The sequence below is a fragment of the Vespula pensylvanica genome, chromosome 21 (assembly GCF_014466175.1).
Source record: "Vespula pensylvanica isolate Volc-1 chromosome 21, ASM1446617v1, whole genome shotgun sequence".
Lineage (NCBI taxonomy): Eukaryota > Metazoa > Arthropoda > Insecta > Hymenoptera > Vespidae > Vespula > Vespula pensylvanica.
In genome coordinates this window covers 403241-428882 of record NC_057705.1, presented here as the reverse complement: position 1 = coordinate 428882, position 25642 = coordinate 403241, and the positions used below count along the sequence as shown (strand labels likewise).

Here is a 25642-nt window from a genome sequence, read left to right as displayed (position 1 = left end):
AAAAAAAAAAGAGCAGATCTTCATTCATTAATTAAATTTCTTTTTTACCGTTTAGTCATGAAATTAATAGTAAAAATGTAGAACGGAATGTTGAGGAGAAGAATGGTTGTATCTATGGTAACAAAACAATAGTTACATTTTATTTACTATTTCTAACTAGTACAATAAATTTCTAAACTATGGATTCTTTTCCTCAAAAATTTAAAAACGATATATTAGTTTTAATACCAAAAAAACATAGAAAAAAATATTCTAAACTAATCAATCGTATTTTTCATGAAATTGAAATTACATATATAAATGAAAAGCAAAGTTTAGGAATTAAAAATACTGTGTATTTCGAGAAGGATCATTATCCAAAATTAATAACTAATTTTGATAGTTATAAATTATACAAAGGCAAATTTATAAAAAATCGTAATCTTCTTATGAAAAAATATTTTCTTTCTCATGAAATAATAAGAAATATTGTTCACACAGCACAGTTAACACTTCCCAAAATTATTTGTGATCTTAAGAAATATCAACATTGTAAAATAATAACCTTATCTCAATTACATAGTATATCCATCAAGGATATTAATAGGAATGCTTTATTTATAACGAGCAGTTTTTATAATGAAACATATAAAGCTATAATGGATGCAAAAACATTAAAAAATATGCCTATAAAACGTTTAATGCATTTTGTACAGTGTGTAACAAATGTTTTTACACAGCAGATAATATTGATAATGATAGAATCAATTGATAATATAATAAGTTTTATGGAGAGTAAATATAGTTGACCACAAATTGAAATTAAGCTTATCTATGAAAACAATCAGATTACTTTAAAACCTAATATAAAAGATTTATTTTATGTATTCCATGATATTCTTTCAAATATTGAAAATGTTGCTCAAGAATTAGTTCCATTTGAGAAATGTTTTAACATAAAAACAAATCATGAATATATTAAGATCAAATTACCACAATGGTTTGTTGAAAGTTCTTACAATAAATTACAAATGAGACTAGAAAATATGTTTCAACCAATAATAAGTGATCTTACAACTATTATTGATCAGTTTGGTATTATATGTGATGGTACAAATGTAAAGGAAACAATTCAATTATTAATTTCACAAAAGGTAGATTTTGATGTTTGTCTAATTGAAATAAAAAAATATAATATGTATCGTGATGCTGCAAAGTCAATGGTAAAAAACATGTATTATGATATAGGTCAATTAAATCAAGAACCTGTAAAAGAAGCATTAATAAAATATTGCTCTGAAATAATTGACATATTTACAAAGGAATTGGTGAACTATCATCTAACATACAATCAACTTATTTGTTCTGAATTTGAAAATCTTAAAACAAAGGCTTTAAATGTACCTAAAGATGCAAAGAGATTAACTGAATTAATTGATTATATGTTGCATGATTCAAAAGTCTTAGTAAAGGGATTGAAAGAAAGGATATATAAATCAACAGAAATGTTAAGTATTCTATTAGAAATAACTACATTAACAAATGATCATATGAGAATAAATAAAGACACTATAAGATGGTTGAATTTAATACAACCTATATTTGCACAAAGTAATATTATATGTGAGGCAATTAAAAGTGATTTTGAAGATGACCTTCAAAAACGGATAAATACTTTAAATGTTGAAGTAGATAATCTCTTTCCATATCTTATTATTTTAGATAATATGGATGATATTAAGAAAGTTCAAGAATATTCTGAACATTATGATGATCTTATCAGAAAAGTCAAAGAAATAGAAGATCAAGTTATCACGATTAATGCAGAAGAATCATCTTTTAAATTTCCAGAAACTGAATTTCCAAGAGTTGTTGAATTAAAAGAGATAGTTAATCCATTTTATTGTCTTGTTAATGTTATTTGTCAATGGCAGAGAGATAAATCTATATGGTTGGATGGACCTTTTGAGTATTTGAATCCTAGTGTGATTAAGGAAAAGACTGCAGATTATTTTACAAAATTTACAGAGATGAATAAACAATTCAAGTCACAAATTAAAATGGATGTTACATCAAATAAATCATTTAAGTTCTCTGGAATCACAGATGACCCAGATCCTATGCAACAACCTGCTCCACTGAAACTATCCTGGCAAGCACTTAATGATATTCAACAATTTAAAGTTTATATACCACTTGTAATGTGTGTATGTAATCCTGCACTCAAGCAACAACATTGGAAAGAAATGTCTATTATATCACAGTTTGATCTTACTCCAAATGCTGGAACTACACTTCAGAAAATTATTAATTTTAATCTAATAGAAAATATAAAGAAATATGAAATTATAAGTACAAAGGCTACTAAAGAGCTTTGTCTTTATCAACAATTGTCAGAAATGCAACAAATGTGGTATACAATTTCATTTGAAATAGTTTATAGCAACAAAACCAAATTGTTTACATTCAAAAAACAAGATGATATAGACAGTCTTCTTGAAGATCATTTCGTAAAAATAGAAGAAATGAGAGCATCTCACTTTGTTGAATCTATATCCTCACCTCTTAGAGATTTTCATTTTTCTCTCAAAAAGATACAAGAAATAATAATACTTTGGTTTGAGATACAGAAATACAAAAGTTCTGTAAGTTCAATATTTTATAGTCAAGCAACAGAAACTTATTTATTCCAAGAAAATTCTTTATATAGAGAAGTGAATAAAATATTGGAAAATATTCAAAACAGAATTTCAGAAAATGCTACTTTTTATACTATACAGAATGATTCTGATATATTGAATAATTTATATGATGCAAATATTAAAATGGATCAGATAATAAAAAGTGTTCATAATTATTTAGATGGTAAAAGATTAGAGTTTGAAAGGTTCTTTTTTTTATCAGATATAGAAATTCAAAACATATTATTTGAGTTAGATAATACTGATAAATTGCAGTTATGTTTACAAAAATGTTTTCCTGGTATCAAAAAATTAAGATTTGATAAAACTTATAACATCTATTCTATTTTGGGAGATTGTGATGAGAGCCTTCAACTCAATACAAATATTAGAATAATATTTAATGGTGAACAAGAATGGTTATGCACTTTACAAAAAGTATTAAAAAATATAATCTGTGAGAATTTACAACAATGTTATTTGCATTTTGAAGAAAAGGATGTATGTGATTGGATTACAAATGTACCAAGCATGGTAATAATTTGTATTTCTCGTATTTATTGGACATCTTTGGTTCAAAGTTGTTACTCACCTTTTAATTTATTATTACTAAAAACAGTTTACAAAAAGTATTTAGAATTATTTACCAGTTTATCTAATCAAGTTAAAAATAATATAATGCATCAAGAAAGAAAACTTTTAATGTCATTAATAATTATAACTGCTAATCATGAAGAAATTATTAAATTATTAATAGAAAATAATGTTAATTCTTCTACTGACTTTAACTGGTTGGCACAAATGCGTTATTACTGGACTGAAAGTGATATAAAAATTTCACTATGTAATGCTACAGTAAATTATGGCTATGAATATAATTATTATCAACAACATTTAGTAAATACACCATTAACTGATAGATGTCTTCGTACATTAATGGAAGCTTACAACTATCATTTATATGGGACTATTATTGGATCAGTGGCAACTGGCAAAACAGAAACTATTAAGTATTTAATAAGTTCTCTTGCAATGCCTTATTATATATTAAACATGAATGAAAGATTTACTTACAAATTTATATTATATGTATTGAAAGGACTTATTTCTTGTGGAACATGGATTTGTTTTAAAAACTTAGATAAACTGAAGTTAAGTGTACTATCTGCAGTTACACAAACAATCGTGAATGTTCATCAGATAACATCAACAAATTTAAAATCTGTAATGTTTGAAGGAACCAAATTAAATTTAAATCCAAATGGAAATATTTGCATTATTATGAATGTGCAACATACTAAATATTATGAATTACCAGATAACTTGAAAATACTTTTTCGTACAATTTCTATAATAAAACCAGATCTCAGTCAAATAATAGAAATAGAACTTTTAGCATCTGGTTTCTGCAATGGAAGAGAACTTGCAGCAAAATTGATTGTAATTTATAAATTGTTATCAGAACAATTATTAGATAGACCACATTATAAATTTAACATGTGCTCGTTGAAAACAATTATTAAAACTGCAAGGATGTTAAAAATTCATTTTCAAACAGAAGATGAAAATGTTTTATTGCTACGTTCAGTAATTGACATAATTTTACCAATATTCTGTAATGAGGATATGATAATTTTCCAAAATATAATACATAATATATTTCCTTGCATTAAGTTACCATCTCTCAATTATGATGCAGTTTTAATGGCTCTAGAAAATGTATGCAAATCAAGATCTCTGCATTTTCATGAAATACTGAAACTGAAAAGTTTACAGATTTTTGAATTAATGCATGTTCAACATGCTCTTATACTTGTTGGTGGTCCACTTACAGGAAAAACAGAAATGTTACAAATTCTTGCAGATACTTTTTTATTACTGCATAAATGGAAAGATAATAATGGTGCAAAAGTTACACTAGAGATCATAAATCCAGGAGTCATTAACAACAATCAATTATTTGGTCAATACAAAAGAGAATTGAGTTTATGGGAGGATGGTTTATGTTCTAAAATATTCCGTACCTTTGCAACAAATACTTCATCAGATAAAAAGTGGTTGATATTTGATGGATCCTTGAGTGATGTATGGGTTGAAAATTTGTACACTGTAATAGATAGCAATAAATTGCTTCATTTAATCTCTGGAGAAAGGATTTTGATGACACAAACAATGTCTATAATATTTGAAACTATAAATTTAGTAAATGTATCTCCAGTTATTGTATCACATTGTGGTATGATTTACATTGAACCACAATCTATTGGTTGGAAACCATATATATTATCTCATATAAGTAAAAATCAAATGTATAATAAGTATGAGAAAATAATGTATTCATTATTAAGCTGGTCATTAGATGCTTGTCTTCAGTTCGTACGTTTGAATTGCTCAATGACAATAAATGTAGGAGAATTACATCTTGTGACATCAACATTAAGCTTATTTGAAATGTATTTAATAGAAGCTTGTAATGAACAATTAGAAAGAAAAGAAAATTTAGATCATTTTGTTATATGGTCACAAGCTGCTTTAATGTTATCTTTAGTATGGGTTCTTGGAGGAAATTCATGCACAGCTTTTCAAATAAAATTTAATGAATTCTGTATTGCACTTTGGAATGATGCTCACAAAAAATATCCACGTCCACCAGAAATTAAAAATTATGATATTGCTTTGCCTACTGAAGGATTGATACAAGATAATTTATATATTTTTAAAGGTGTAGGTAATTGGAAACATTGTAATGATTTATTGAAAGTTGAAATAATAACAGATATGTGCAATTTTGATCAAAAGTATGTTCCAACTCTTAATTCTGTTAAGTATAGTCATTTATTTCTTACACATATCAAGTATTGCAAACCTTTTCTTATTTGCAGTAATACTACAACAGGTAAAACTGTTTTTTTACAGAACCTGTTAAAAAATAAATTATCAAAGCACAAATATTTAACAAATACTTTTAATTTTTCTTCTCTTAGAACTGCAGAAAAAGCAAAGTATTTATTTTTGTCATATTTAAGTAGAATTAAAAAAAAATACTATACTTTACCAGAAGATAAATATTGTTTAAACTTAATAGATGATTTAAATCTAAATACTGACGCAAATATTGATTCAAAATCTGTGCTAGAATTAATACGACAATATTTTAATTATGGGTATTGGTATGACACAAAAATACTTGAAAAAATTTTCATTACCAATATCAGCTTTTTATTAACAATAACTACTGGTCATGACAAACATAATATTTGTCCTAGATTCATGCGACATTTTAATGTTTACACATTCCCTGAACTTACAACAGATAACATATATAAAATATTTTCTAATATGCTTTTAACTAATTTAAAAAATAATCTTTTTAGCACAGATGTATTAAATAATGTAACAAGTATAACAAATGCTACAATTGATGTTTACAACTCAATATTCAACACCTTGCGTCCAATACCTGCCAAAGTGCAGTATTTATTTAATATTAGAGACATATATAGAGTGATAAGTGGTTGTAGTCTTATCCAAAAAGAATCAGTAGATACAAAAATTATATTCATTCGTTTGTGGGTACATGAAACGCTGCGTGTATTCGGTGATCGGATTTCAGATGATGATGATAAAGAGATCTTATATCAAAGTATAAAAGAAGCTGTGAACAAATATTTTAAAGATCCGTTTGAGTCTGCTTTTGACCATTTGTTGAAATTTGATAACAAAATTACAAAAGATAGTCTAAAATATCTCCTATTCTGTAATTTTATGGAAATGGAGAAAACTTCACCCAAGTATAAAAAATATGAAGAAATAAGTTCTATGGAAATATTGAAGGACACAATTACATCTTACATGAAGTATTATAATAATAGTAATAATGAAAAAATTAATATTGTAATAACACAACAAATTTTAATAAATCTAGTACAAATTTGTAGAATATTAGCAATGCCTAGTGGAAATGCAATAATTATTTCTACTGTTAGATCTGGTAAAAGATCAATAACTAAACTCGCTAGTTATATACAATTAGAGCAAAAATTCTTTGAACCTACTATGGATTCGTATTATAATTTTAATGTTTGGAGAGAAGATTTAAAAGAAATATTACGTACATGTGGAGAATCTCAAAAAAATTGTACGTTTTATCTTACTGATAGACAAATGAAGAATATATTCCTTCAAGATATTAATTGTTTATTGAATACTGGTGAAATACCTGACTTGTTTTCAAGTGAAGAAAAACTTAGTATCATAGCAGCAACACGTATACATGCTCAAAAAGGTGATCCAAATGCAGAAATAAATATTTCTGCTGTAATGGATTATTTTGTTCAGCAATGTAAAAATAATTTACATTTTGTACTTGGTTTTAGTCCCATCAATAATACAATGAGAAAATATTTTTACTTATATCCTAATTTAATAAAATACTGTACAATAAATTGTTATGATACATGGCCAGAGGATGCTCTTGTTGAAATAGCTAGAAGTCATATAAAAACTATAGATATTCCAGAAAATATAAAGGATAGTGTAATAAAAGCTTGCATAAATTTTCATAATGATGCAAAAATAAATAGCATGATGTACTTAAAGGATAATGGAATACCAATGTATGTTACAAACTCAGCTTTTTTACATACTGTAAAGTTATATACACATTTAATGACTAAGAAGCAAAAAGAAATTATTACTACCAGAAATAGATATATGACAAGCTTAGAGCAACTTGAAATAGCAGCAAAACAAGTAGAAAAAATGAGTATGACATTAACAATTCTAAAACCCGAATTAGAACTATCTGCTCAAAGAACTATAAAGACAATGAGAGAAGTTGAAAATGAAAATTTAACTGTAGAGAAGGCTACAATCCTTATAAAAAAAGAAGAAGGAATTGCCAATAAAAAGGCAGAAATTGCTGGAGCTCTCAAATCTGAATGTGAAACTGACCTTGCAGTAGCTATTCCTATTCTTGAAGATGCTGTTTTAGCTTTAAATACATTGAAACCAACTGACATTACTTTAGTCAAAGCTATGAAAAATCCTCCTGATACTGTAAAGTTAGTGATGGCTGCTGTTTGTGTTATGTTAGGCATAGCACCAGATCGAGTCGTTGATCCTATTAGCGGAAAGAAAATTACGGATTATTGGGGTCCAAGTAAACGTATTTTAGGAGATATGAATTTCTTACAAAATTTGAAAGATTATAATAAAGATAACATACCATCTATGGTTATACAAATTGTTAAAAATGTTTACATGACTGATAAAAATTTTGTACCTCATATTGTTGCTAAAGCATCAAGTGCAGCAGAAGGACTTTGTAAGTGGGTAAGAGCAATGGTATCTTATAATGAAATTGCTAAAGTGGTGGCTCCAAAAAAAGAAAAATTAGCAACAGCTCAGAAAGAATGTGACGAAGCAGAAGCATTTTTAAATGAAAAACGTCGAACTCTTTCTAATTTAAATATAAAGTTGGCTACTCTGAACAATAGCCTCCAAGATACTTTACAAAAAAAATTAAAATTAGAGGAAGAAGTAAGTAACTGTACAAAGAAATTGCAAAAAGCAGAAAGTTTGATTGCAAGTCTTGGAAGTGAAAAAGAACGTTGGTTACAATTTGTATATAATCTTCAATTAAATTATGATAATTTGGCTGGAGATATGATACTTTCTTCTGGGATAATAGCTTACATGGCTCCATATAACACCAAATATCGAGATAAAATGATAGAGAAATGGATCAAGCTTCTGCAAATTTTAAAATTACCATACTCTAAATCTTATGATTTTGTGAATATACTTGGAGTGGAATTTAAAATAAGTTCATGGTATCTTAGTGGCTTATCTAAAAACAAATTTTCCACAGAGAATGCTATTATTATGGAGAACTCTAAATTATGGCCTTTATTCATTGATTCTCAGAATCAAGCTAATAATTGGATTAAAGAAATAGAGAAAAAAAATGGTCTTAAAGTTGTAAAATTCACAGATTCTGACTATATATCCATCATACAGTATAATATTGAAAATGGTAATCCAATTTTGTTAGAAAACATTGGAGAAGAACTTGAAGTTGCTATAGATTCACTGTTGTTAAAAAATATTTATAAAAATGGAGATGATTGGTATTTAAAAATTGGTCGAACTATCACAAAGTATTCACTCAATTTCAGATTGTACATCACAACAAGATTACCTAATCCACATTATTTACCTCATGTATATAATAAACTTATTGTAATAGATTTTTCACTTTCTTGTGAAGCTCTTCAAGATAAACTTTTAGATATAATTATTGGAAAGGAAAGATTAGACCTCCAAGAACAATTTGAAAATATTTGGATAGAAGATGCTATCAATAGGCAAGCTCTTAAATCACAAGAAGATAAAATTTTAAATACATTGTCATCTACCAGTACAAATATTATAGAAGATGAAAAAGCTATACAGATATTAGATTCTTCCAAGACACTTTCTTTGGAAATAATAAGAAAACAAGAACAAGCTGAAAAAATGAAAAATAAAATAAATATGGTTCGAAGTACTTATATGCAATATACTAATTTTTGTGCTGGATTATTTACAACACTTAATGCATTATCAAACTTAAATCATATGTATCGCTTTTCATTCAAATGGTTTATCCAATTATTTACACGGTCCATCCAAGGATCAAACAAAAATATTCCTCTTGAGAAACGGTTGAAATTATTAAAATATTCATTTACACAAAATCTTCATTCAAGTGTCCGTAGATCTTTGTTTGAAAAACATAAACTCGTTTATTCATTTTTACTATGTTCTAAAATTTTATTAGACAATAAGCAAACAACAGAAAAAGAAATTAATTTTTTTTCTGTCACGGACATAGAGTATTCTAATATTTCAAATTTATACAAAGCACCAATTTGGTTATCAACAAAGTTGTGGAACAAAATTTGTTATATAAATGATAACTTACCTAATTTTCATGGTCTTGCACAAGATATTTCTTCTAATGTAGCTTGGAAAATATATTGGACCTCAGATCATTTAGAAACTCAAACATTACCAGATCCATGGAATGAAACTTTAGGCCCATTTCAAAATTTAATATTAGCTAAAATTGCAAAGCCAGATAAAATCATTTATCATATAATATATTTTGTGGAGAATTATTTGGGAAAAATGTTTAACTACTCATCTGAATACATAATATCACAATCATATGCAGAATCTAGTTGCCTTCATCCGCTTTTATTTATTTTACCAACCTATTCTTTGCCTCTTTCTTTTCTTTCTGCTTATGCAAGTACCATTGGTTATTCATCAAAATACATCTCTCTTTCTATGGAAGATACACAGCAAAAGAAAGCAGAAATACTTATTAAAAAAGCACAAAAAGATGGTGGATGGATATTTCTTCAAAATTGTCATCTTGCTGTTCCATGGTTATTTCAGTTAGAAAAAATTTGTGAAAATTTTAATGCATCGAACACATCTTTAACTTTTCGATTATGGCTATCCAGTTATTCTATTAATGAATTTCCTATAAGTATTTTGCAAAACAGTGTGAAGATAACAATAGATGATCCAATTAATATTAAAGAAAATTTATTGAGATCTTTTCAATCAAAATCTATAAACAATAAAAATATTTTTGATTGTTGTCCTGGAAAAGAAAAAATATTTATAAAATTTCTTTATGAACTGTGTTTCTTCCATACAGTTGTTAAGGAAAAAAATAACTTTGGACTGCAGGGTTGGAATATTCCATATGATTTTGATTATTTTGACTTTGAAACATCCATTATGCAATTACAAAATTTAATGAACAAGCATGAAGATATATCAATTGAAGCAATATCATATTTTATCGGTGAATGTAATTATGGTGGAAAAATTATGAACAAATATGATCAAAGATGTATAAATTATCTCTTAAATTATTATTGCAATGATAATATAACATATTCACAGTACTTCTTTTCAAACAATCCAAAATATCTATTGCCTCGAAAATGTGAATATAATGAAATAATAAAACATATACAAAATATGTCAATAAATCATTCTGCTGAAGTATTTGGAACGGATGAAAATGCTATTGCTTTCAGAGATGTTAAAGAAAGTACAGAATTTCTAACATATATGTCTTTAATGAGTTCTATGACCTTATCAAAGATTGATGAATTTATAGAAGCTGATAAATTAACTATAATCAATAATATTGAAGCTGAAATATCAGATATATGTATCGTTGAAAATGTAGAAAATATTTATCATTCTATACTTTCAAATCCATTGAATATCGTGTTAATATATGAAATTGAATTACTTAATAAAACACTTACCGAAATGAGAAAAACATTGACAGATTTAAGATCAGCATTTAATGGTGAGATTATATTAAGCAATTATTTGGAAGAATTATGGAAATTAATATACAATGGTCAAATTCCATATATCTGGAAAAAAGTAGCCAATAATATGGAAGCTATAAACCTTTCTGAATTTATCAGTTATTTAGTAAAGAAAAGAAATTTTATCAAAGATTGGATTAAAAATGAGCGTCCTTATTTGATACATTTTGGTGCATTATCGTATTGCAAAATGTTCCTCTCTGTTTCAAAACTTATGTTTTCGAGAAAACATAATGTTCCTATTAAAAAAATTTACTCGGACTTAAAAATATTGACAATTTATGAACCATCTAAGATTGAACAAAAATTTAATGATAATTTTTTTATTTATGGATTATATTTAATCGGTGCACAATGGGATTCGGAAAAAATGACATTAACAAACAGTGTACCTGGTATGTATCGTAACGACATGCCCATCATTTGTCTTAAATTTGTCACAAAAGAAATAATATTACAAAACGTGTATAAATGTCCTGTGTACACTATTTGCGTGGAAAATAACATTAAAAAATCAAATGCAAATTTTACACGCTCCAACCAAATGCGAAGCTTGCATATTCATATTATGACCGTACCTTTAAAAACCAATATATGCGTTGCACATTGGATAAGACGTGGTACAGCATTATATTGTTAAATTTAGTAATTACTAATATCAATGTAAATTAATTATAATCATAAATTATAATCGAAATACTTTGAAATTAACAAACGAATGTTCTTTAAGAAAGTTATATATAAATGTACGCAATATCAATAATTTTTTAAATATCGCAAAACCTTAAAAATTATCTATGATAAATTTGTAAAACATTATTATAAAAAAATGTAAAAGTATGTGATGTAGTAAAGATACTCTGTTGAAATTTCAAATATTTCGCAAATTTTGTCCGCGTGGTAACATCCGGTTCAAGATTCTCTAGACAAAAGGAATGACAGTAGCAGTTTGAGGCCGAGAAAAAAATTTTGTTGTTAGATCTACGGAATTCATCGAGCGAAATTAAATAGAGATACATCGATCGACAAGAAAGGAAGCAGTCATACATTGTGTGAGTGATTTGATAATCGTATATCATGCCGAACCACGACGAGTTGGTTTCGCAATTTACAGATGTAACTGGTGTTGAACCAGAAAGAGCACAATTTTACCTTGAGTCATCCGCTTGGCAGCTCGAGGTGAGATTGCATTTTTTCTTGTAGATTTTGTCTTGGATTATTTAAAATCGTTTATCATATTACGTTGCTTATATATCTACAATTTCATATAACCTTCAATGTTTAATTTGGAGTATTACTCAAATTTACAGATACATTTGTAAAAAAAAGTTTATATTTGTATTCTTTATTATTTTTATTTTATTTGAAAATTAATAATAATAAATTCTTCAGAAAAACGATTGTATAAAGACACTTCTAGTAAATATAATTGTCATATTTTTTATTAATGTTACTTAATATCCTTTGTCATACAGATATAGTTAACAATAAGATATAGTTAACAATAAAACTTAATTTTCATTTCAATTTTGATCTGATATTGTATAATACAATTATAGGTTGCACTTGCAAGTTTTTATGAAACCGATGAACCTGTTACATTGGTAAATGAATCTGTCGAAAGTGCTGTACAAGAAGAAGATATAGAAGATAGTTCAAAGATTATAGTGAGACATAAAGAAAGTGGCTCAATGGATAAAAATACAGCTAAAAATAAATCCAAGCCAAAACCAAAATTTGGTACGATAAGCGATTTACAAAATAAAGATAGTAGTTCAGAAGAAGAAGAAGGACAAGCCTTCTATGCTGGTGGATCTGAACACAGTGGTCAACAGGTACTTGGTCCAGGGAAAAAAAATGATATCATAAGCGATATGTTTAAATCGTGTCAAGAACAATCTATTTCTATAGAACCTAGAACAAGTGGACAACAAAGACCAAATACATTCAGTGGTACTGGTTATAAATTAGGACAGACTAATTCAGATACAGAAGGTATATACAAATTTTCTGTGTATATACACGAGTATATATAAAATTAATCTATTTTATTATGTTCAAATTAGGTAAATGATCTGTTACTTTATATAAACAATATTTTATCTCTTACAGTATTAATTAGTTAATTAATTAATTAACACAATTTAATGTTATATATTAGTAATACTTCAATAAAAAATATGGAAAGTAAATGAATAATTTTTAAATATACATCAATGTATTTTCAGTTGTATCAGGAGCACAATCTAATCAACAATCTAATACTGGTCTTATTACTCTGAAATTATGGCGCGATGGTTTTACTATAAACGATCGTGAAATTCGGCCATATAGTGATGCAGAAAATAGAGAATTTTTAGCTGCTATCAAGCGAGGAGAAATTCCTGCAGAAATTCGGCAAGAAGTTCAAGATGCAGAATTACGACTAGACATGGAAGATCATCGTCATGAAGAATATGTTCCTCCAAAAACTAAAGTTAAAGCTTTTACTGGGAAAGGACATATGTTGGGAAGGTATCATATATTTCTTCTTATAATTAATAGTTAGCAATATCATTTAGTAGCACAATAAAATATATATCTACATCAAATGTTTACAGTCCATCTCCAGCTACTGTTGGTATGACAATTCCAACTGACCCAGCTGATCAAGCAGCTAATGAATCACAAGCAAAAAAGCAATTAAATTTAGATACAACTAAACCGATAACTACAATACAAATACGTCTTGCAGATGGAAGTAGTGTACGAGCGCAATTCAATTTAACTCATACCATAAATGACCTCAGAAGATATATAACAACGTATCCTTTAATGATAACGCTGTATGTCCGCACGCGCGCGCGTGTGTAATACTTAATATATATTTAAACTGCAGCTGTATAAAAAAAAAAAAACTATGCATTTTCCTTTAACTATTGTACTTTTAGTATGAGGCCTCAATATGCCATAAGAGATTTCAGTTTGTTAACTATGTATCCAACTAAGGAATTAACAGAGGATAAAACAATTGAAGAAACAGGTTTAAAAAATGCAACCATAATGCAACGACTAAAATAAGCTTTCCTATGACTTTAGTTAATAAAATTCAGAAAATGTAATAACTAGGTGGTAAAAAATATATATATGCAAATGCGTAAAAACAAAATTTCTTTATATTTTCATTCATAAAATAGTGAGGTCAGTTAGTCTCGCTGCAAAACTTAATCATATGATTTAAAAAAAAAATAATATAATCTCATGCTGCATTAAACGTAATTTTATATAAAAATTAACAAAAGGAATTGTAAGAAGCATTCATTAAAATATGCGTATAGTGTCTAATTAAAATAAGAATATAAATTTACAAAAAATTTATCCTTATAAACGTATATTTATAAACATTAAACTTTTTACAATTATGGTACATATTTATAACATACTTTACACCTCAATTGGTCTATGTAACAAATTTATCTTTAACAAAATTTGTTTGCTTATAAATTGTAATTATTTGAATGAATACATACTTTTTATACCAGATGTTCTTAATTAATATAGCAATATCAAAGTAATTAATAATATTATTAAGATATTAGTATAAGTCAATCATAATTTATTTTTAGCAAAACAATAATTTAATAACTAAATGTACATTTTTATTGGCAATAGAGTTACTACAAATTTAATAAAAAAAAAAAATTGATTGAATACAAAAATATACGAACAAAAAACCGATGACTATCAAAAAAAGTTATTTTGTTATCCCCCTAATGGTTAATAAATCTTGTAAAAATTGGCGAGTTTTTTATATCCTTTGAAAATCTTGGAATAGAAGTGTTAAAAATGTTAACTTTTTGAATCTTTTTAACATCACTACAAGTTTTATAATTATGAACAAGGATCAAGTCTTTAGCCATTTTTTGAGTATAGACATTATTTTTTGATAATACCTCATGTGGCTTTGATATGAAAATAGAATAATGGTCAGTAAGATCTGTATCAAATTGTATTTTTCTATACATGATTAATGTAATGTTTGTAGAGAGAGTATTATCTAGTTCTTTTGTACAAAATGTCAAACTATTTAATTTATAACGATCTGCTAATAATTTTGATGATCTATAATCAGCTAATAAGTTTATAATTGAATGATGGTAATTTAATGCTATATATTCTTGCCAGGATAAAGTAACAATATACATAATTTTATTATATGTTCGATGCAAACAATCTGCTTCTATGATATCTCTCATAATATTAGCATCGAGTCTACTAAAAGGAAAATTCCATGGTACTGTTGTATATGTAAAGTTTGATTGTAGAACATTTCTTATAGAAAATTCTTTTAAACGATTATTTAACATATTTGCAATACCAAAATCATATGCTATAAAATTATTTATACCTATTAATTCATGAAAACTTAAAAAAGTAATCATATCAATTTCATGCATAGGTTTCGATAATGGTGGTATTATACAAACTGTTATACCATTGTTATTTAAATTTTGTGGTTGTGTCACAACAGACAAGATAGGAGCATTAGTAGTATCTTTATCAAATTCTGTAAAAAATGACACCCCAATAGGTATTTTATTTCCTTTATAGGCACAAATTAAGTAATATCCATTATATCCTGCTTTTTCTTCTTCATTTGCAAAATATGGAGTATTACTGATTACAATGTACTTATAATTTCCTACAAATGGTTTTGTTTCATCTTCAAAATATATTATACATTGTAAATTTGATATAGCATTTTTTTTACCAAAACTTATTGTATGAACTTTATTATTTCTTAAATTGTATGCAGAATATACATATAAATCATCATTTAATCTTTGCCAAGATGAAAGAGGTTCATCTAATTTTATATTATGCTCCATAAACGATACATTATTGTTTATGCAATTTGTGCTGATTTGTTTTTGATCTGGTTTACCAAAATAGTTAAAAACTTCTAAGACATATCTTAACTTATTATATTCATGTCTATAGAACAATAATGATATTAAACTTACAACAGCTACTATAGCTAATGCAGCTTGATAATATTTTCTCATTTTTTTATCTTGCGTATAATTAATAATCCTTTTTAATTTAAAGATGCTTCAAAATCACTTATGATTATTTGATCTTTCAGTTTATCATTCCTTGTTGACATTTTCTCTTTCAATAATTAGAGGTTATATGCAAACATAGCACTGCAACAAATTATTCTTTTGCAAAAATTATAATATAATAATTTTTCTATATTAAATTGATTTTAATTACCACACGAAGTTTAACTTCGTTAACGACGAAGTTTATTTCTTGTCTGTTTTTGATAGACTCATTTTTTTCTATTTAAAAATCTATAATGTTCACTGGGTTAGATTTTGATTGAAAATATAATTTCGTATAGTAAACTTATCTACACCTTAAAAGATTTACAATCAATATTGTATAATCAATTGTTATCACATTTAATTTTTATTATATTTTTAATTTAATACTACCATCTATGAATGTTTCATTTATTAAACCACGCCATGATTAGCTAACTTACAGCCAATAGTAGCAGCACAATATTTTCAAATTTAAAAGATAGTAATTCTACGTTATATTATTTAATTTTCTACAAATATTCCATTTATTATAAATAAAATTATATATTATCGTAACTAGATATTGTATATAAAAATATCAATGAAAATTGTAATATAAAGAATATAAAAGTTTAATATAGGGATAAAATGTAATATAGGGAAATATATTGTATAGTTTCAAAGAAAATACTTGTTATATTCCTTAGGTAAAAAATTCGATATTTATTATTATAAATATTCTAAATTAATTTATTTTATTTACACAAATCATATTTATACAATCGCATATTGCTCATACAGTAGTTCACGTACTTTATAATATTCCTCAGAAATACAACCTTCTAATATAACTTTTCCTGCTTCATGCTGAAACAAATAATTATTATCACATATTAATAATTCCAAAAATATTTCTAAAAATAATTTTTAATACAAACCCTTCTGACAGCAATAGTGTTATTACAACACCATAAAACACCTCCACTAAATTCTGATGGAATGTTACTCCTATTTAAAACTTGCTTAAAGTCTGATAATTTTAATTCATTTATAAATGTAGTTTGATGTCCAGGAACCTAGACGTACATTATAAATATTGTAATGCATTTTGATATACGTTTATCTATTTATATAATTGTATTTATTTAATTTTATACCTCATTTAGTAGTAAAGGTTCAAGCGTAAGTATTTTATCACTATTCTCTTCCAATTGTTCGTTTTCAGCTACAGCATCTCGACAAACTGGATCACGAGCTGTGATCATGGCATCTACCCATGCAACCTCTGAATCACCTTTCCCTTTCGAAAAATTTAATCCACTTACTAAAGCATCCGTTAAACGAACCTGAATAGAAAAATATTATTTTAATATAATAGTAAATTATTTAATTAAAACTGGAAAAAAAATCATTTAAAATTTTACTTGATATATATGAGTTTCCGTTGTAGCGTCTAATGTTTCTCCTCTTGCAGGTGTGAAAACACGAGCTCCAGCGCTTTGCGCTTGTTGTGCTAAAATTTCTGTGTCTTTTTTAGATCCTCTAACAAGAACAACTCGTCGTGGCCTTAATTGTGCTAGGATTTTTTGTAGAGATTCTCCATCTGATCTTCCTTCAAAATCTATGTATGTGACAGATGCATTAACTGTCATTGTACGCATAACTTGTATGCATTTGGTTGGAATATCAGTGGGTACCTCTGGATGATGTACAGCTTCTTCTTGTTTTGTCTCTACATTTTCTTTATTATCTTCTACCTCTGGTACGGTTTCTGCTATCTTATAATCTTCTGGTCTATAATACAGAAAAGTGAATATAGTATGATGTATTATTATAATACAATCTTTTTTAAATCTAATGTTGTACACAAACATCTTACCTTATAATTTCACCATATTCATCTATCTTTATCTTTTCTTCAATAAATGGGAACATAGGATGTTGTTTTTTATTTTGTTTAAAAAATCCAGGCTTACTTTCTTGTTTTACCAACAAATCATGTTTTCCTCTTCCACCTCCTACTTCTATTTCGTCTTCAGATTCTGAACTAACATCTGCAGTTTCCCTGAGATAACAATTCGTAAAAGTTTTGAAAAAAAATATTTAGTAATAAATAGTAGATAATTATATAAAAAATATTAATTTTAGACGTACATTTGTTCTTGTTTCATCTGTTCCTGTTTTAATTTTTCTTTTTTTAAATATTCTTCTAATTCTATACCCTCTAATTTAATGCGTTTTTTTACTTCTAAAGAAATATTTCTGTTTCCTCCTTTTTCTACTAAATCTCTGGCAAGTGTTCCTGGAGATGTTCTACTTGTTAATATAATGCTGTTCTGTGGATTATTACACCACTGAAGAAAAAGTTCCCGCGAGAAACCACATTCCATGTCTGGAGTACTTGCAAGTACAACCTAAAATTCATCATAAAAAATTAGAGGCATTTTATTTTTCCTTATACAAAATATTTTGTTATATTGTACCTTTGGACTTGGAACTTGATTTAATTCAGCCATACTATGGCAAAGTTGTAAATGTTTGAATTGAAATGGATTATTTCTAGCACCTTCAAAACTTCTCATGAGTTTGTCACTCATCCATTCTATTTGTGATTTTGCAAACTCAACGACATTGTAACTAACATTATTCAAAAGTGCCAATGAATAAGCAAGTAATCCAGATTCTTTATTGCGCCATAATTGATCTAACATGTGTGCTAGTTCTAATACTCGTCCAGCAGTATCCACGCTAACAAGAACATTTCCACCACCTCTTAAGGTTTGTAAGATATTTGCTTAAAACAAGGAAAAAAGGAATTACAAAATAATTAACAATAATGTTAAGAGAGAATGTGCTATCATGTTAATGACTTACTCATTAATTTTTCATCTCTAGTTCTACGTCTGGCTTGTTGATATGTAGCATTAAAAGCATCTGTTATAAGTAAAGATGGCCTTTGTAGTCTTTCCAATTCACATCCATTTAAATGACGTTCTTTTTTATGATTGAAATCAACGGCATATATTATATCTTCTTCTCCTACTTTAACTATCTTCCAGATTGTTCCACCAATCATGTGTCCAGCAGGCAAAGGTGTTAAAGTAACACCATAACCTTTACCTTTCATCGATATGCTTTGATTATACTTTAATTGCACAATTTTATCAAATGCAGCATCTACATCATCAAGAGTAAATAAATCGAAGTCTTCCATATTATGGCGAGACTAAAATAAACATAACAATTTAATATATCATACAACTTGAATTGAATCATTTATATTTTTATAGAAGAATAATACCTGATACATGTCATACATAAACATTTGTCCCATTTTATAGACAGGTATTGTAGCATATATAGGACAATTCAAACCACATTTTCCTACTAAGTATGGCAGTGCACCTAGATGCAATGGATCTGGATATGAAAGTAAAACTGCATCTATTTGATTAACATGTCTAAGGAATCAATATAAATAAATTAAATCTTTAGATAATATGAAAGATATATTAATATTAATCTTAAATAACACCTGCAATATATATGGATTTTGTACCTTTTTAACTCTCTTATAAAATCTTGATCAAAATTCTCATCCCATCCACAATCCAGTAATATTCTTAATTCATCGACTTGTAATATATAACAAGGTGGAGATTCATCCATTGCTCCAGATATAGCATGAAGTTTTATAATTGATGTCATTTTGATTTCCTATTTAAATTATTTTTGGGCAATTAATAATCGCTCATCTAAAACAAATTTTACATTAAAATAGATTTTCAATTTATTGGTTAATTTGATCATTGTATGAAAAATTAATATTCTTATAGAAAATTATATTTATACATAGATATATGTGAGAAAACTATTACAAATATATGTAAATAAATATCAATTTTTAAGTTAAATCAATAAATTCATATAAGTAAGAGTTTATCATTGAAAATATTGAAAATATATCTGAAATACGACGCACAAGCGATTCATAAGACGCTCATTAGAGAATGCGCGGGCAAAATCTGCGCAAAGGTTATTACAATTTCATTTTGTATACACTAATATACACGAATTGTCATCATTAAAAATTATATATCACGATTAATTGTTATTAGTCGATTATAATTAATGTCCCAGTATTTTTTATAAAATTCAACAATAACAAACGTATAAATACATTTAATTGATTATTTCGGAAGTAAAATATAAAAAGTAAGGTATCACTGATGTAATTGTACAGAAATAAAAAAGTTAAAATATATATATTTTTTTGATATATAAATAATAATTAATATTTTATATTATATCATAAAGAAAATGAGAAATATAATTACGTATGTAATTTATTCCGATTTCATGTATGTAAGGACATTTATGTAAATAGAATCATTACTGCGAAATACCAATGAAATACGTAAGTCAAAATTTATGTTGACTTTTGTTACTATTCGATACTTAAATAGTTAATTACGCGTAAATTAGAAGTCGGATTAAGTGCCTCGTCATATGTAATAGATAAAAGTGAAAAAAGCAATATTATTCGATAGGTCAGATATCACAATGTGGCGCGGTTTAACATTACAAGTAAATATTGGATCAGCTGATGAGTGACAACAGACAGACGAAGTCCGCGTTCATGGTTCTGGTTTTTGGTTATGGCGACAAGCAGTTCGGACGGTTCTTGTAACGCTCCTGCAGATTTTCATCTTTCCTCTGAATTAGAAGACGTTTCTAATCGTTTAACCGTTAATTTATTAAAGTGTCCACTGTGCCATAATAGTCGACGAATTTTTTATTGTCGACAATGTATTCAAAATGGAGATTTCATTCATTTAAATGCTGTTTACTCAGAACGGTATATATACATATTACTATTTCTGATTATATCTTTCTAATTATATTTTTCTATTATAAAAATTAAACCATTTAACTTTTAAGCAAAGTATTAAGATTATTTACAAAGTACAAGACTTCTCTTGTTAAATTTTGTATAAGAATAAAAGATATCAGTTGAATACACTTGTGTCTCTAGACTTTATATAAAATTAGAAAAATATTTAATGACTAGAATAGTAGAATGATAATATATAAATTTTTCTTTATTTAGTTTTGCAGATAAGCAACTACGATTATTTCGTTTAAAAGCTGCCAGAGCTCAACTGGAAGAAAAATGTATGAAGGCTCTTGAAAAACATAAACAGAAGGATAAATTGGTATTTACAAAATATATTTATTTCATGAGAATATTGTAACAAATTAAATATTTATGACTTGAGTTAATGCTTGCTATTTTTTATTTTGTTATTTTATATTGTTACAATATGTTATATGTTTTGCATCTTTTATACAGATATGCGATATAAATGTTTGTAAAGAAAGAATTAGACTTCTTCAATTATTAGTTCACGAAACCAGACAAAGTATAAGCAGAGGTATGTTTCTAAAATTATTAATTGTATTTATTATTTTTGCATACAAAATTTAATTTGAAATATTAATATGTATTGTATTAATTTTAATCTATGGTAGGTAATCAACGTTTAAACGTTCTAAAAGATGTGAATTCTCAGTTGGCTTTAAGAATTCCTAGACATGAAGAAAGAATTGAAAGGTTACATAAGTTGGCTAATACCATGCGTTTGAAACAAGAAAAACATAAAGATGCAGTTGATCGAAAACGACAACAATTAAAGAAAGTTATCAGAATTGCTGCTAAACAATTGATTCAATACATATTTCCACTCTCACAGGTGCAATCTAACAGAAGGTAAACTTTATGTTAGAATAATAAAATTTATAATAATTATGATATGTATTAACATATTTACAGTTTATGTAGTAGTGAAGAAGATGTAAATGCAGATGTGGTTACTTGTGCATTAGCAGATGCATCAGGAACATCATATGTAAGAGGTAGATGGATTAATGATGCAGAAAATGCTTCAGAAGTACAACATCGTATAATTGCTCCAACATTACCAGGATCAGGCGATTATAGTGCTTATTCTTTATGGGGTAATTACCTTAGACATTAATTCATCTGAAAGTATTTATTAGAAGTTGTTACCTATCATTTTATTTGTCTCTTAGTTGCTGCAAATAAAGATGGCGTGCCTGGTACAAATAAAGAACCATTGCACAATCCAGCATACAATATCAGTGCCGCTTTAACTTTCGCCACACAACTTGTCAATATCATAGCATATTATGTAAATGTAAGATTACCTTACAAACTTGGTTATGGGTAAGTGGTGAGCTATATAAAATTTATCAGGTTTATTTATTGATTTACAATATGCATATGTAGTAAAATATTATAACTAATACATTTTTAGAGAATTTTGTGGCAATGAAATGTCGGATCAGAAATTTGCTAGAAAGGTAGCAAGGCTTAACAGTAATGTTCTACATTTATGCTTTACACAAAATACAGATATTGCAGTGCTTCATCCAATGCACACTTTACAAAATCTAATGCACTTACTCAATACTGAAATCAGTGATCTTGGAAGGTACAATGATATATCTAATATTTTTTATGAGAAAAAAATATATAATTATTTCTAATGAAAATAAATATCTATTGTTACATAGAATTGGTCCAATGGAAGTTGATCCAAATGTAATAGCACAATTGTATAGTCAGTTAGTTCCTGACTTGGAAAACAGTGATGATTCTGCTTCTGATGAGGAAGAAGATGCTTTTAATTGGGAATGGGAAGCAGTAAGTCACACCAGTTTTTGAGAAATTTTATTAATGTCTGAATAAATTTTTTATGTTCTTTGAAGGTCCCAAATGTCGCATGTCCTGAAATGACAGTTCCCATTCCTGGATCCTTGGTTAATCAACAATCTTCTAGTATGCAAGTGAATCAGAGCGTTGCTGGAGGCTTGGTAACAAGTGCTGCAGCTAGTATTGCCTCTATTTGGCGTGGTTGGACAACCAATAAATAGACTGCTTTTTTTTACTGATACACTTCTTTTTATACAGATTTTAATTAAATACTTCAATATGTATGTACATATTGAAATATATATCCTTTAGAAATGCTTTAAGGTGTATGTCTTATAAAAATGTCATTTATCTTTTACGTAATATGTTTGTTCTGTTAGATGTAATTTTTCAAATTAAAAATAGTTTGTATATAGATATAAATTTTTTAAATCCTATGCGATATTAAAGAATTTTAGTTAATGATATAAATTGTTTTATTATGTTAGAATTATGTTATTATTGAAGTCTGAAGGGTTGTACACGTATTTTTATTGCTATCTAAGATTCATGATACATTTGATTTTCGTTAGGCACTATCGGAAGTATGGTAAAGAATACGTACCAGATGGTATGCTGTGAAACGGAAGTGGGACGAAAAAAAAAGATATATATTTGACTTATTTTTTTGAATCCACAACATATAGCAAGAAATGTTGCTTAACTGGAATCCTGTATTCTGGTATATTATAATACATTGTTTTATTAATCGTTTTTTAACGATTTAATATCGCAATATATGTGAGTTTATAATGACTGCCTTATTAGTGATTACTGTTATTTTTGCAGTACTTTGTGATTACTTTGTCTTAAAATATTTAAGATATATCACGCTTCCTTAATTTAAATATAATATTAATATTTTTATTTATAAAATTATAGAGAAGTTATGTGATTAGTATGCTCTTTTGATTATGAATGCTTAAAATAATTTCAAGGGACATATCAAAATAATTTGTTTCCTTGAAATTTATAATTATTTCATAAACTTTACAAACTACTTAAAATATTTATATCTTTTTTTTGGCACGTTTGTAAATAAACCAATGTGCTCACAAAAAAGTCGATAATATTAATTAAACTAACTTATTCTTATACATTGTATTACTATTACAATCCTTATAGCATTCAAATATTATATTATATAAGTCGTTATATGCATTCTAAAAGTATACTATAATTTGTTCAAAAACTAAAAAATCAAAAACACAATTTATCGAAAATTTCATGCGTGACTGGAGAATGTTATTGTAAATAAAATTTATTCACACGAATTACAATTACTGCTCTATTGGCTATATATACATGTGCGTGTGTATATATTTATTAAATTGTTAATAATATAATATGTATATGACTAATATTCCATTTATAGTTTACAGCACAATATATACGATATAATAAGAAACATGATGAAATCACAATTTATGCACATAAATACAGTGCAGTGGTACCAAACAGTGTAATTTACATTGGACGATTTAGATAAATTATTAAGTATCAGAGAGTAAAATTATTTTTGTACGTAAAAACAGAAAATTTCATTTCATAAATTCATTGTCATATTTGCCTTATGCTTAATTTTATAAAAGGTAAATAAAGTTATTTATTTAATTAGCTTATGTATTTAATTATATATATTGCTTTTAAAATTGAATAGAGCTAAGAATTGCTTACTGTTATACAAACTTTAGTAACATATTAATTTTTTATTTACAATTGCTGCTTAAAATTAGTATAGATTTGTAAGATTAGTAGTATAGATTAGTAAAATTAGTATAGATTGCAAAATAAAAGTGATGTAATAATTAAATAAATCGAAAATGATATGATAAATACACATATACACGCGCGCATACACATATTTGCAAAATACATTATTGTAGTCTATTTGAGCAATTGAAATTTCATGACATTAAGGCAAATGTGACAATTCTAAGGAATCTTTAAACATAAAAATTATACATTATAGAAACTATATATTATTGTAATAAATAGAAATTCAAAATTATAGAAATATTTAATGATCATACATTTTTTGGAACAAATTAAAATGCATTATGTAGATATTGCTAAACGAAGATTTAACTATATTTATACAATATAGCACAAAATTTTATGTATATAAATTAATAAGGATATTTTTTTTATTTAATTATTTATATTTATAATATCAAATATCAGTAACTATAAGTACTGAACTTGATAGAGTTTGTTCATCAAGATAAAAAATATAGAAAATTACAAGACACATTTCACATGTGTCTAAACAGCTAAAATATTTAATAAATAATATATAGACAGGAATGTGTGTGTGTGAATGATATATTATTTATATTAATTAACATGACTGTTTTTCTGGAAGATGTGTCATTGTGATATACATTAAATAAACCAGGAATTTTTTTTTACTACTTATTTTTGATAAAATATTAATGGATTAATTCATTTTCTTCATTATTTTATATACAATATTGACAAATATTTAATTATTTTTTTCTCAGTATATATTGTAGAGTTTGTTGAAATACTTGGGTACAACAATATTATCTATTTATTTTTAAGAAAAGAAGGGATAAGTAATCATTAATGAAGGCATTGGATTAATGGTGAATAATTTATTTTTTGTGATGTAGAAATATTGCTTTAAATGTACGAAAATAGTATGTGTGATAATGACACAAAAGATTAGTCAACTACAATTTCCTTTTTATTACATAACATATTCAT

The 25642-nt window shown here is 26.6% G+C and overlaps 5 protein-coding genes across 11 annotated transcripts; 3 read left to right on the top strand and 2 right to left on the bottom strand.

The window, feature by feature from the left end:
• Nucleotides 1-30: 30 nt before the first annotated feature.
• On the top strand, nt 31-11708 carry LOC122636298 (dynein axonemal heavy chain 7-like). Its single transcript, XM_043827371.1, has one exon. It carries the CDS (start codon nt 1011-1013, stop codon nt 11706-11708), a length of 10698 nt encoding a protein of 3565 aa, XP_043683306.1. The 5' UTR covers nt 31-1010.
• A 437-nt stretch (nt 11709-12145) lies between these two features.
• On the top strand, nt 12146-14128 carry LOC122636392 (NSFL1 cofactor p47). The gene is made up of 5 exons (XM_043827572.1): nt 12146-12247; nt 12628-13063; nt 13297-13582; nt 13669-13893; nt 13999-14128. Exons 1-5 carry the CDS (start codon nt 12146-12148, stop codon nt 14126-14128), a joined length of 1179 nt encoding a protein of 392 aa, XP_043683507.1.
• Nucleotides 14129-14460: 332 nt separating this feature from the next.
• On the bottom strand, nt 14461-16598 carry LOC122636305. The gene is made up of 2 exons (XM_043827386.1): nt 16325-16598; nt 14461-16254 (listed from the first exon to the last, which is right to left on the bottom strand). The coding sequence occupies exon 2, from the start codon at nt 16111-16113 to the stop codon at nt 14818-14820; it is 1296 nt and encodes a 431-aa protein (XP_043683321.1). The 5' UTR covers nt 16114-16254; nt 16325-16598; the 3' UTR covers nt 14461-14817.
• Nucleotides 16599-16839: 241 nt separating this feature from the next.
• Nucleotides 16840-20611, bottom strand: LOC122636242 (probable cleavage and polyadenylation specificity factor subunit 2). 5 transcript variants are annotated; one of them, XM_043827248.1, is made up of 11 exons: nt 20475-20611; nt 19697-19892; nt 19439-19598; nt 19012-19363; nt 18621-18931; nt 18292-18551; nt 18017-18202; nt 17562-17931; nt 17295-17483; nt 17076-17213; nt 16840-17004 (listed from the first exon to the last, which is right to left on the bottom strand). In XM_043827248.1, the coding sequence occupies exons 2-11, from the start codon at nt 19843-19845 to the stop codon at nt 16912-16914; spliced, it is 2208 nt and encodes a 735-aa protein (XP_043683183.1). In that variant the 5' UTR covers nt 19846-19892; nt 20475-20611; the 3' UTR covers nt 16840-16911. The 5 variants fall into 5 exon arrangements, with proteins under 5 accessions (XP_043683183.1, XP_043683184.1, XP_043683185.1 ...); XM_043827249.1 differs by lacking the exon at nt 20475-20611 and adding an exon at nt 20120-20261; XM_043827250.1 differs by lacking the exon at nt 20475-20611 and adding an exon at nt 19968-19985.
• A 4-nt stretch (nt 20612-20615) lies between these two features.
• On the top strand, nt 20616-25323 carry LOC122636244 (beclin 1-associated autophagy-related key regulator). Of its 3 annotated transcripts, none has more exons than XM_043827254.1 (9): nt 20616-20995; nt 21248-21353; nt 21491-21572; nt 21670-21907; nt 21983-22155; nt 22231-22384; nt 22476-22652; nt 22735-22864; nt 22930-25323. In XM_043827254.1, the coding sequence occupies exons 1-9, from the start codon at nt 20796-20798 to the stop codon at nt 23092-23094; spliced, it is 1425 nt and encodes a 474-aa protein (XP_043683189.1). In that variant the 5' UTR covers nt 20616-20795; the 3' UTR covers nt 23095-25323. The 3 variants fall into 3 exon arrangements, with proteins under 3 accessions (XP_043683189.1, XP_043683188.1, XP_043683187.1); XM_043827253.1 differs by having other exon boundaries at nt 20617-20995; nt 21980-22155; XM_043827252.1 differs by having other exon boundaries at nt 20619-20995; nt 21971-22155.
• Nucleotides 25324-25642: the final 319 nt, after the last annotated feature.